Raw genomic sequence first — 12,550 nt, 5'->3', positions numbered from 1 at the left:
CCCGACGGAAGAGAGGAATAAAACTCAGGGCTGCGCGGTCCTGCAGGGATCTGGGGAATGACAAAAGCAGGAAGCCGATGGTTTCCACAGACGCAGCGCAGGCACATAAAAAGCAGCCTTTCTCAGGCCGCGGGCCCAGCAGGCCGGGTCAGGCAGATCAAGGAGATAGCAGCGGGCCTCCTCCGGTCTGTGAGAGCGCGGCTGAGCGGCGGTACAGTATGTGTGTGTGTGCTTCTGTGAACGAGCGTCAAATTTGGGGTGTCTCTCAGTCAATACATGTGCATGTGCATATATGTGTGTATGCGTCAGTGTGCTTTTGTGTGTGTGTGTGTGTGTGTGTATACGTGTGTGTGCATATGTGTGTGTATTTGTGTGTGGTACACATACGTGTGTGTGTGTACATAATGTATGTGTGAATGGGTCAGTTTATGTACATGTGTGTGTGCATACACTGTACGTGAGTATGGGTCAGTATACGTGTGTGTGTGCATATACTGTCTGTGTGTGTGTGTGTGCGTGTGTATGAACCCTGACTGGCACTTCTCTCGTCAGAGCCAGTGCAGACAGTGGGGCATGGGGCTGCTGCAGAGGGGAGTCTGGCTCCGCTGTCCGCCGCTGCGATAAAGACGCTGGAAAAATAAAGCGGAGCCGGCGGTGTTTACGCTGGAGCTAATCTCTCACGCCCAGCCTCTTCCTGCGGACCACCAGGCCCCCCCTCCGGGCCCGGCTCGCCAGCTCCAGGAAGGCACCAAAAGGGGGGTCGCCACTGTCGGCTTTCAAAAATAAATAAAAATAAAGAATCGTGAAATTAAGCTTCCTTTATTGTGGGGAGGCGACCGGAGCAGGTGTGAAACTTCCATCCGATGAAATATCGTTTTAAAAAATCACAGCTCTGCAGGGCCAGAGAAGGCGAGGACTCCTGATAATGGCACAGTGCTGCAGATGAAAATCTAGACCTAATTCAGACCCAGAAAACCAGGTGTAATTAATGCATTTAATGAGTCAATAATGTCCTGAGTAACAACACAAAAACAGCACACTGCCAGGATGTGGGGAGGGGAGGATTGGGGGGTTGGGGACCCCCAGTCTTAAATCTGAAGCACACCCAACACTGCAGCTGAAGGAAAGTGACCTGGAGAGTTAATGTTGCCACAGCAACGGCTCCAATGGTGACCTGTAACCGTATCCTGGAGACGGGGAGTCACTCACTGACAGCCAGGCTAATGCTGAGGGTCTTGGCCTGTTCCAGGCTGTTGAAAAGTGTGTGAGGAAAGTTCGGCGCGGCTCTTGGATGTGCGAGAGGATGGGGAGCGAGAGGGAGATGCCTGGGAACAGATCGCATGTCGCCCAGCGTCTCGCGTGCCAGGGAGACGGGAGCCACTGAACGCCGCTTCACCCTTTCAGCCCATCAACGGCTCTAATATTCAAGCTCACACTGAACACTGACATGGCCGAGATGAGTTCTGTGCACAAGCTGAACACATGAACACACACACAAACACGCACAAAGTGCATGCATACACACACACACAGCACACACACAAACACACACATACAGACACACAGCACACACGCAGCACACTCGCACACAGCGCACACCCACAGCATACACACACACACACACACACAGCACACGTGCGTCAGTGGTTTGCAATGGACACATTAATCTAATTTCTTCTCATTTTATTATATTCCTGGAATCTGTGGTCTCCAGTTGGCGATGCAGCCTGCAGAGTGGACGTGCCACGAGGGGGAGAGTTCTGGTTTAGGGAGCGGTTTCTCTCCTGAGAGCGGGTGTGCGGTAGCAGTCCAGAATGATATGAGTTTTTGGGGCCCTCTATATCCACATGGGACAGAGCCTCCCCCCAGCTGTGTGGCAGGGAGGGAAGGAGGGAGGGAAAGATGGAGCGAGGGAAGGAAGGAAGGAGAGAGAGAGAGAGAGTGGGAGTCCACGCCAGCAGTCTGTCACTGAGTGGTCAGGCTGGGTTCAGGCCCTCGGGGATCCCTGCTGAACGGTGCAGTGTGTGAACATCCAGCTTTTTCCCCTCCTCAGCCGGGCCGAGCACTGCCGGTGCCGGTTCCCGCGGTGACACGCGAGGGCGTGGACGGCGGGGAGCGTTCCAGCGCCGGCCCCGCTGCTCTCCCAGCGCCTGGCTCGCCGCTTATCAGGCGCTGCTCAACTCGGCTGCTCGCCGACTCTTCAGAGGAGGAACGCGTCCGCTGATAATACCAATTAACCCCGCGACCAGCGACGGCTGACGTGGGAAATGACAGCGCAGCGCAGTCCAACAAAGTAGCCCTTCTGGGCCCCGGCCGGGCTGATACTATCGGGGCCCCTGCCGGCTCCCCCAGCTGCCCCCCTACATAAACAACGCCGGCCCTCTCCGGGGTTCCTCCCGCCTGGCCGTCCTGGGGGAGAGGGGCCGGCCTTCCGCCAGTCAGAGCGCTTCTCTGGCCGCGCAGCACCGCACCTTCCCCCACCTACCCCTGTTCCTTCTCTCTCTTTATAAACGACTTCATTTAGCAACTCCAATTGTGATAAAAATAACCCGAAATGAGACAAAGAGCGGAAATTCCTGTCCCGGTGTGAAAGTTGCCCTCTGCGTGCCTTGTGCGGAGTGAGAGGCCTGGGACGGAACGAGAAAACGGGGAATCCTGTAAGAGACAGAGCCATCACATGCGGCCAATCACTAGCCTGCTTGAGTGGCTTTGCTCCCTGCAAAAAGTCTATAGTGAATTCTGGATAATGCACAAGATTTTTTAATTTTAACAAGTTTTAAAAAAAAAATTTGTTTGGGGGCATCTTCTGATAAGTTAGGGCACATCTAAAATGTAGCCCTACCCAAAATATCATCACAAAGTGCTAAGCCTGGAGACAAGAGAGCGTCTGGAGTGCACCTCACTGCGTATGAAAAACCCAACAGCAAAACACACCTGTCAGCATGAGAGCAGAGGAGAGGAGCCTGCCTGCCGCTCACTTTCCTTTGGCCCTGCCAGAACAGGACAGAGAGTACAGGACAGGACAGGACAGGGCAGGGCAGGACAGGGCAGGACAGGACAGGACAGGACAGGGCTGGACAGGACAGGACAGGACAGGACAGGAGAGGAGAGGACAGGACAGGGCAGGACAGGACAGGACAGGAGAGGAGAGGAGAGGACAGGACAGGACAGGACAGGACAGGACAGGACAGGACAAGAGACGCAGAAGTGGACAGGACGGGACGGGACGGGACAGGCGGGGGGAGAATGGCGGGCTCACCTGCTCTTTCGCTCGATCAGGATGGCCAGGTAAGAGGCCGGCAGCGCGGCCCCGAAACCTGCCGACCACGAGTAGAAGCGCCCCAGGAGTCTCCTGAAGGGGGGGGGAGGGGGGCACAAAAGAGCAGGGGAGAATGAGTGGACTCAACATTTACTGCACTCCACTATCCAGGAAAGGCTTGTGCTATTTAGCGTTTAATAGGCACAATGGAATCCATTAACACAGCTGTGTTTTTACAGCAGGAGTTCGGGTTAGCGTACCATGCTCTCAGGAGCGCTGGGAACACCTCACCCGGGACTCGCCGCAAGCCTGAAGCCCTGCCTACGAACCCCAAGCAGGGCCCCACAGAAAGAAACACAACTCCCCCTGTTACTTTTAACAAGCTACTTCTGCAATTCATTCTATAAAAGGGTAACCATGTATGGTTCTGTGAGCGAAAATTCGAGGAAAAGCATTTTGTTGGACGTAACGTATTTACAAATTGTCTGCACTGTTAGCATTAGATCCATCGTACCCCTTTTCCACTGCAGAGCTGGTTTAGGCCAGGTTTTGGGTGGTTGTCCATTGTCTTTTTTGCTGTGCTAACCTATAGTAGCACAACCCAACAGCATTGCCAGTGCTAGCACACTGCAAGCAAAGCCACGGGCTGAGTCAGCAAGCTCACAAACTGTGATGCTTCCATCGGGTGTCTGCGGTAAAAAAAAAAAACGTGAGGAGGCGTAGATGGGAAGGAGAAAGGAGAAGCCTGCCATGGCTGATCACAGAGGTAGACAGGAATAATAGAGCGCATTTTGTTTGGGGAAAAACCTCAGACTGGAACCTCAGACTGGAACCGCAGACGAAGTCCAGGCAGTTATCTCAGTCTGGGCAGATGCCATCATTCGGCGCGACTCTGTGTGCTACACCTCCGGCTGTGGGGAATGCGGAGCAGTCATACTGTATCAAGTCAGACTCCAGCTTGAGCAAGGCTGGGCACAGCTCATCAGTGGAAATGGGGAACTCAATTCGTTACACACCAATCAGATGCTCCCCAGTGATTCAGGGCTAGCGGTTCTTGGTATCCATTACCATTTTTAACAAGATGCGACCAGGCAAGCAAGACTGAGGGTCCTGTCCTGACTCTGGCCTTAGCCTGTGCTGAGAAAACACAGGCGGGATTTTTTCACTCATTATCGTCGCGATTCAGGGAAAAGGCGCAAAACGCACGCGGTCAGACATTGTCCACACTTCACATCCGTAATCAACCCTTGTAGGTTAACGGGGGCAGCAGGCAAGATTGAAGGTCCTTTCCACATGCTCACTTAAAACAGGTCCTTGTAATGGTATAATTAAACATTTGCAGCTAACAATATGCTTGTGTTTTTATTTGAGTGTCATTGAATGAACCCTGTCCTGCGATAGACTGGTGACCTGTCCAGGGAGTATTCCTGCCTCTCGTCCAATACACACTGGGATAGGCATCAGCATCCCTCGTGACCCTGACCAGGATAAGCGGGTACAGACAATGGATGGATGGATGGATGGATGGATAGATGAATGAATGAATGAATGAATGAAACCCTTAAACTTTACTTGGATTTTAGCTTGTGACTGAATCTTATAAGCAGTACTGGTGGCTCTTCTGTGACAATTTTAACTTACAGTGCCATGACGAAGTATTTGATTTCCGAATTTTCTCTATTACTGCATATTTGTCACACTGAATAGTTTTAGAAATTTAGACTAAATGTAATGTTAGACAAAGAGCATCTGAGTAAACACAAAACATTTGAAAACTATTATTTCATTTATTTAATTAAAAAAGTTATTAAACACCCATATCACCCATGCAAAAAGGTAATTGCCCCCTTAAACTTATTAACTGCTGCACCACCTTTAGGAGCAATAACTGCAACAAAACACTTCCTATAATTTGATATCAGTTTTTCACATCGGAATTTTATCCCACTCTTTGCAGAACTGCTTCAATTCAGATAAATTGGTAGGTTCCCATGCATCAACTACTTGTTTCAGATCCTTCCGCAGCATCTCTATTGGGTTCAAGTCAGGACGTTGACTAGGCCACTCCAAAACTTTAATTTTGTTTCTTTTCAGCCATTCAGATGTGGACTTGCTTTTGTCTTTTGGATCATTGTCTTGCAGCATAACCCAATTACGCTTCTGCTTCAGCTCATGGACAGATTACCTTAATTCCTCAAGAATTTTCTGGTACAGAACAGAATTCATGGTTCCTCCAATAATGGCAAGTCGTCCACACCCCGAGGCAACTAAGCATCCCCACACCATCACACTACCACCACAGTTTCTGACTTGGTATGATGTGAAATGCTGCATTTGCTTAACATAAAACATTTGCTTCCAAAAAGTTCCACTTTTTTGTCCTTAAAATATCACTCCAAAAGGCTTGGGGATCCTCCAGGTACTTTTTTTTGGAAATGTGAGAGGAGCATTGCTGTTTCTTTTGATTAGCAGTGGTTTCTGTCTTGCTGCTCTCCCATGAATCCAATTTTAACCCAGCCTTTTTCTTAACGTGAAGTCATGAACACTGAACTTCGCTGAGGCTAGAGAGGCCTGTACTTCTTTGGATGCTCTTCTGGGATCTTTTGTGACTTCCTAGATGAGATTTCACTGTGCCCTTGGAGAAATTTTGGCAGGCCAGCCAATCCAGGGAAGATTCACCAGTGTTCCAAATGTTCTCCATTTGGAGATAATGGCTCTCACCGGGGTTCGGTGGAGTCCCAGAGCTTTAAAAATGCAACTTTGCAACCCTTTCCAGACCAATATATTTCAGTAACTTTTTTCCCCATCTCTTCTGGAATTTCCTTTCATCGTGGTATTGTGTGCTTGTAGAAACCTTGTGGTGACTACCTGTAGTGGTAAGGTTCAATATGAGTATGGTTTCGATTCAACAGGGCAGGCTGCAGTCAGTTATGACTGAGTAACTAAACCATGTTACTTTCTCACATGGGTGTTTGATAACATTCTTCATTAAATAAATGAAAAAAAAGTAATGTTTTTTTTGTTTACTCAGTTTCCCTTTTGTCTAATACTACATTTTGTATAACGATCAAAAACCATTCAGTGTGACAAATATGAAGTAATAGAGGAAATCAAGAAGGGGGCAAATACTTTTTCATGCACTATAAATAAGAAGCTCAAACATCCTCAAGTTGTGCAATGCAGTTCTCTGACTGGTTCAGTGGTTAAAAGATGAACTGCCAAAAATAACTATACAATAGTCTGTCCACCAATAGTTGGCTCGGACTGCAACAGCCTTCAGGCTACATAATGTGAGCTCAGAACAGCAAAGAAAACACTTCCACCGCGGTTTATTTATCAAATGTTAACTTTTACAATAAACTGCATGTCAATTTCAAGCTCCGATTAGCTATACTTGTTAAACGGCCATTGTGAGGTAAACTACTCCCCAGGGACCAGTCCAGGCCGCATTTAAAGTTCCACACATGCAGTGCAGCTCTGCCCTTAGGCAGGGCCACTCAGAACAGACAGGGGTCACAAGGTCCACACAGCCCCACATTTCGGTACATTAGGTCAAACACTTAAGAATGCATACCCTTTGGGCCCAGGGCTGCCCCTTGCGACAGCTGAGATAATGATTCAAGTGTTATTTTCACACTGTATACATAAAGCTTTAGGCACTTTTACTGGTGCCTGGAGGTTGTTTGCTCAGCGATGCCCTTAAAGGGACAGTTTCGGTTTTAGTGTATGTTTTCGAATGGCCCAGTGGCAGGTGTTTGTGTGCGATGAAGAATATTTCAGATATTTAGAGTTTCTGATGACCTGTCAGGTTTTAAATGGCAGAGATAAAACAATAGGGGGTTTGTGGGCTAAAGCAAGAAAATACATGTCAAAGAGCTCCAAGCCCAAGCTTATACAGCAACGGATGTACATTATGTGACTAGTCTTTTAAAATTGACATCTTATATTATTTTAGGTTGGAACCACTTCCTGTGGGCATGAAACCTAACACCACCAGCAAAAAAGAATATATATTTATCTTCGTAATTATGGTAAAATCTATAAAAATATTATGTTCATTTGTACCGTCTCTAAAAACAAAGTTGTTGCTTTGGAGTTATAAGAAGTTTTTTTTTTTTGCCTTCACCCATAATCTCACGATTGCTCTCATACCAGCAGGCCAGGCTAGCAGGTCGACAAAAACTTCTGTGGGTTTGTAAAATATCCTTCAACTGAGACAAACACTGTCCAGGCCAGTACACTAAAACTGAAATAATATCCAGAAAAACCTGGCTGTCTTGTTTGAACCAATGTTCTCAAGCTGTTGTTTAGTTTCAGTACCACCAGAGGATCAATGTCCATTTAGCATGGGTCCTGCCTGTGGGAGGTGTGCAATCCCGTCATTACAAATCCCCAAGCCCTCCAACACCTTTGATCTCTGCATTGCTACAAAGCCTTCATTAAGAGAAAATCTCTAGAACAGTTACCAAAGGAGCAAAGTTTATGATTCCAGAAGGTCTTTATGTGCCTTGGTATGTCCAAGACCTCCACCGTGCAGAAAGGTTATAAGGCTTTTACCTCAGTCATAATGCTGCATATAAAATGCTGCTCTAATTGCTCCAAGTTGTTTCAGCCATTAGCTGTTTCAAAATAATCGCCCGGCTTTGCCACCCAGGTTTACGGCAATGCATCTTGTGATGTGTTCACTTTTCCTAACAGGTTTACCACCCTACAGTTTGCGTTAAGTCAAAAAACGCATGCAAGCCTTTCGTCTTTCTTTTTAACTATTCTTTCAGACACATTGACTTTGGCAGTCACTAAAATTAATCAGGGAGCAGCGTAGCATAATGTTTAGGGAATCGTAACACAAAGGTTGTGGGCTTGACTCCCAGCTGCTGTACCCTTTAGCAAGGTATATGAGGTAAGCGTTCTCAAATACTGACATTTCACGAAAAACCTTTATGAAAAGCATTTATTTCTATCTCTTATAATATACTGATGAATAAATAATGAATGATTACTGCATATATAATACACAAGCATTCAGATAACTATATAAATACAAATGAATGGTGGTGGACTTCCTACCGCAAGATGCAGAAGAAAGCGATGTAAAGTCCTCCATTGGCAGTCAGAAATGAAGTGGACTGGAGAATCTCCGGTAACAGCCGTTTCAAGTAGTAATCCTTTTTCCGTCTTCTGAGAATGGCCGCAATCTAAAAAAACAAACCAGGTGGAATCTAAGAATGGCTGTGATCTAGAACATAGAGCTTTCACTGAATAACAAACAGAATCTCATAACAGCAGCAGTCTATAGCTATCATTTGACACCTGTATCCAGCCATCCCCAAACCACATACCAGCTGAATAGGGCCAGTCCTTTGTATTTTAAAAGACAATTACAGAAACACTGCCCATGGCATGATGCCATCTGAAGATCGTCCTTCCTCACTTAACATCACAATGAAATTGCAATACTCGCTATCAAAATGCTATTCAAGGCTATTTTCCCCTTAGCATGGCAATTAACACCCACCCAGTTCCCTTTTCAGCTTTACAACCAAACAGTTGACAGGGCATTTTCCCCTTCAATTGCCCCCCCACCCCCCGACACACACACACACCAATCCGAGCACAGAGCACCCTGTAGAGTCTGATGAGTCTTACATTGTCACTCACTGTTGTCACAAGGATGCAGTACAGTGTGCAAGTGGAGCACATTCCCAGCATTGTCCCTGACCGCACACATTCTCTCTGTCTGCACGCACTGTGACACGGGGGCGCCCTCACGCAAACACTCCAGGCTTGTGTACGGAAGTAAGTCGGCCCCATGGACTAGGGGCAGATACCATTCACATATAAAAGGCTGAAAATAATTCACTGACCAAAGTCACATATTACGATGTCACTGAGTCACAGGGCGTGAACTTACCATTAGCTAAGGACATTCATATGCCACATTTGAAGGCCAGAGCGAATCAAGTTAGCCTAGTGTTGGTGTAGGTCTATAAGAATTGTATCCCCCCTCAACTGTTTGAAACAGCTAATGGTTTGTGGTAAAGATTTTGATTATTTTAAGAAACATATTCTTTTGTAAAGTATTATAATGAGCGGACAATACTTACAGCATAGAGTTTTATAAACATAAGGCTTAACCAACGAAAACACCTGCACAGAATCCTTCTTAATAAGGATGGAGGCTACCACTTCCTCTTTGCAGTTTTTTCTACTAACTGCTGGACAGGTGTTCGGTCACACTGAGATGAAACGGATATTTTTCAAGAAGGGGGGGTATGCAATGTACAGAATTAGACAAGCGGACATTACAAGTATAGGCTAGTACTGTTAGTTCTAAAAGACAAAACTTGACACCAACTAGTTTTATAACTACAATTTATTGACATTCAAATTTCAGTGATACTCATTATAAAACGCCCCGTGATAATATTAAATTTACTAGAGTATCGTTGATATTTGGCTAAGACGCTTGAGGTCTTTGGATAATGGTTTGCATACGTGACAACGTCATCGACCGTGAACTTTGAACTGATGCCTGGATAAGAGCGTCTGCTAAATGCCTGTAATGTAATGTAACTCCACCTTCACGTTGCACACAGTGACAATGTCAGCTGAATTTGAAATATTAGGGGCAGGTTGGCTATGTGTCAGCAACCACAACGACATTTTCAAAGCCGCCAGACTTCTTGTCTCGCCACCAAGCTAAATACAGTGGCGGTAATGTACACAGAAGACAGCATTACATGGCCCGCTGTATCACTTACATAAACGGTAGCAAAAGCTTACACCAAAAAAAAAAAAATGATACCATTTAATTTTGATGTTGAAGTAGCTGCATAATTACATGATAAATAGCCAAAGTCTCTCCAAAATAATACTAATTGGTAGCCAGCTAGTAAACAGTATAAAACAGTTCTTCACGCTAAAGTGGTTAATTGGCCAAATGGTTTAATTGGTTCTTACCAACGTATACACGTACGTTTATAAATCCAATTTGCTAGCTACCCTATACGTAGCTACCTGCTATGTTAGTAACCAAACGGGATCTCTTTTTCTGGGTTTGAAATGTTAACAACTGAGTATTTATTCTAGTCCGCTACTAAGAGGTTGTCACGTCATAAATAACATATTACAATTATTGCGCAGTACTCTTGATTACAGCAATGGTAACTTAGCTAGCTATGATAGAAGAAAATGCACCCGTCCAGCCACTGGCTTGCTAGCTGTCAAGTGTCAGTAGCATAGCTAACGAGTCATACACACAAAGTTGACTATCTATCGATTAAACTGGCTAATCTTAGCCTCATGACTTATACATTCTAAGCAGGTAATAAAGAATGCATTTTCAGTAATAGCATTTTAAACACTGTCACATCGTTAGCTTTGCAGTTTAGCTAGGTAAACTAAACGAAACACAGCATCTAGTTAGCCAACTAGCTGGCTAATGTTTCTCATTTGCACTCAAATGCAGTTCAGTGAATACCAATCGATGCAAGAAGCCAAACAGTTCTTGCATTCATATTAAGTGCCTTTCTCTTGTAAATTGTAGCGGTTTAGACGAAGCATTTAAACTTACGAGATATAAGGGTGCATATATTTTAAAGGACACCTCCAAAGCTCCGGCTGTCACCTGGAGTGATGAAAGCGTACACGACGGGCTCCATGTATGCCCTATTTCGTAGCAGCTGTGCGGAATAGACTTGCTGAGGGCAGCCATGTTTGTACGCTATTGCCAGACTGTAGAGCCGCGGTCACGGGACCATGCCGTGCAGCGCAGAGGGTTGAAAGCAGGGAAAAGGTCGCCGCTGGGGTTACAATAGGACACCCCCGGGTAGGAAGATCCTGCGCAGCCACACAGAGCGCTGGTCAGTGCATCGTACGATGCTTCGATCACAGCCTTCGAGATTAATCAATGGATTCAGAAACAAAAAGCCAGTTTACTTTAGAATGTCGAAGCGAGTTTTGTAAATAAAATAAGCAAAGATAATGCTAAATATAAAAATTATTAAAATAGAAGTAAAATAGAAAAAAGGTGCAATGCACTGTTTCAATCACATAATTAATGTCTAGTATGAAATACAAAGCTCTGCATAATTTGTCCATTGTATTATTGGTTATTTAATCGTTTGTCGTAATTGCCTTTATGGTTTCTTAATAGTTTCAGTCATTTCGTTTTTATTTTTAAATCTAGATATGAGACATTACTATTCACCTCCCTGGGATGATTCTAATTTTGTAGTGGCCTCTGCCAACCTTCATGCTGTTTTATTTATTTATTTATTTTGGTGGGGGGTCATAAAACTGACAACATGGACTTTATTAAAATAGATACGTATTGTCATATTCCCAAAATTAAATCAAAATCAAATCTATTTATTTGGAATAGCGATTTTTTATTTATTTTATTATTATTATTTTTAATTTATTTACAGAGAAATGCCACAAGGATGCATTACAGAGAGCAGAAATCTAATTGGGCAGAAACCTCCCCTCAACTCCCAAAAACCTGGAAAGGTAAAAACTCCCCATCTCCTAAAAGATGGTGTTCTTATACAAAGCTTACTTGAGAATGAACGAATACAGTAGGAATCCAGTTTTATCTTCCAAGCAGGCTAAAATTGGGTTAATGCCTCAACAGGACAAAAATTATTGCTGCAGGATACATCATAGGGTTAATTTCATCATTTCAAGAATGAACAAGATCACCAAATCCGGGAAGAACTGCTGTCGCTGTGCATTCCAACTATATATCTGACACATCCCCTTCACTCCGTCAGACAGAAGAAACAATCCAGCACCACGGTCTACTCTACACTTAAAAAATAGATAGGTCTGCTATGCAGCTGACCGCTGTGGTATGCTGTGTCCCCCCTATTTCTGTTATACTCAATCATTCATTTTGTAAGTTTTACATATTATCTGCCTCGATTGACATCCATTATGTTGTCCTGCACTATTTTGGCCTCAGAACATATGACATCAGTGAAAGTATTTATGAGTGATTGTTAGATCTTGTCATCACTGGCCAACAAAGATGGGTAACTCTTACAAAGTAAGAGTAACTCTTTCTGGTAACTCTTACAAAGTTAGCATTTGACATAGTTTTCCAGGAGAAATGGTCCATAGCAATATGCACATTTATATTACTATTAATGTTTTATATGTACAGTAAAAGACTGAATAACAAGCTTGGCCTGCACAAGTGTCTGGATCGCATCCAGTAGTAAAGCTGCACTTACATTGTATATAGGAGTTCTATTAATGTTACCTGTACCATTCCCTCTCTGTGCACAC

The 12,550-nt window shown here is 44.9% G+C and overlaps 1 protein-coding gene across 2 annotated transcripts in view; it reads right to left on the bottom strand.

Moving 5' to 3' along the window:
- LOC118209661 (transmembrane protein 135-like) overlaps positions 1-11,022 on the bottom strand; it is an 85,231-nt gene extending 74,209 nt beyond the window's left edge. Inside the window, exons 1-3 of one of the 2 annotated variants that reach the window (XM_035385207.1) lie at positions 10,833-11,020; positions 8,327-8,454; positions 3,260-3,352 (exon numbers count right to left, since the gene is read on the bottom strand). In XM_035385207.1, the coding sequence (XP_035241098.1) occupies positions 3,260-3,352; positions 8,327-8,454; positions 10,833-10,973 (362 nt within the window). In that variant the 5' untranslated portion in view covers positions 10,974-11,020. Of the gene's footprint in view, positions 1-3,259; positions 3,353-8,326; positions 8,455-10,832 lie in introns of both variants that reach the window. The other variant, XM_035385208.1, reaches the window with a different exon arrangement.
- Positions 11,023-12,550: the final 1,528 nt, after the last annotated feature.

Source organism: Anguilla anguilla, chromosome 12 (assembly GCF_013347855.1).
Source record: "Anguilla anguilla isolate fAngAng1 chromosome 12, fAngAng1.pri, whole genome shotgun sequence".
Classification (NCBI taxonomy): Eukaryota; Metazoa; Chordata; class Actinopteri; order Anguilliformes; family Anguillidae; genus Anguilla; species Anguilla anguilla.
This window is presented reverse-complemented; position numbering and strand designations above follow the sequence as displayed.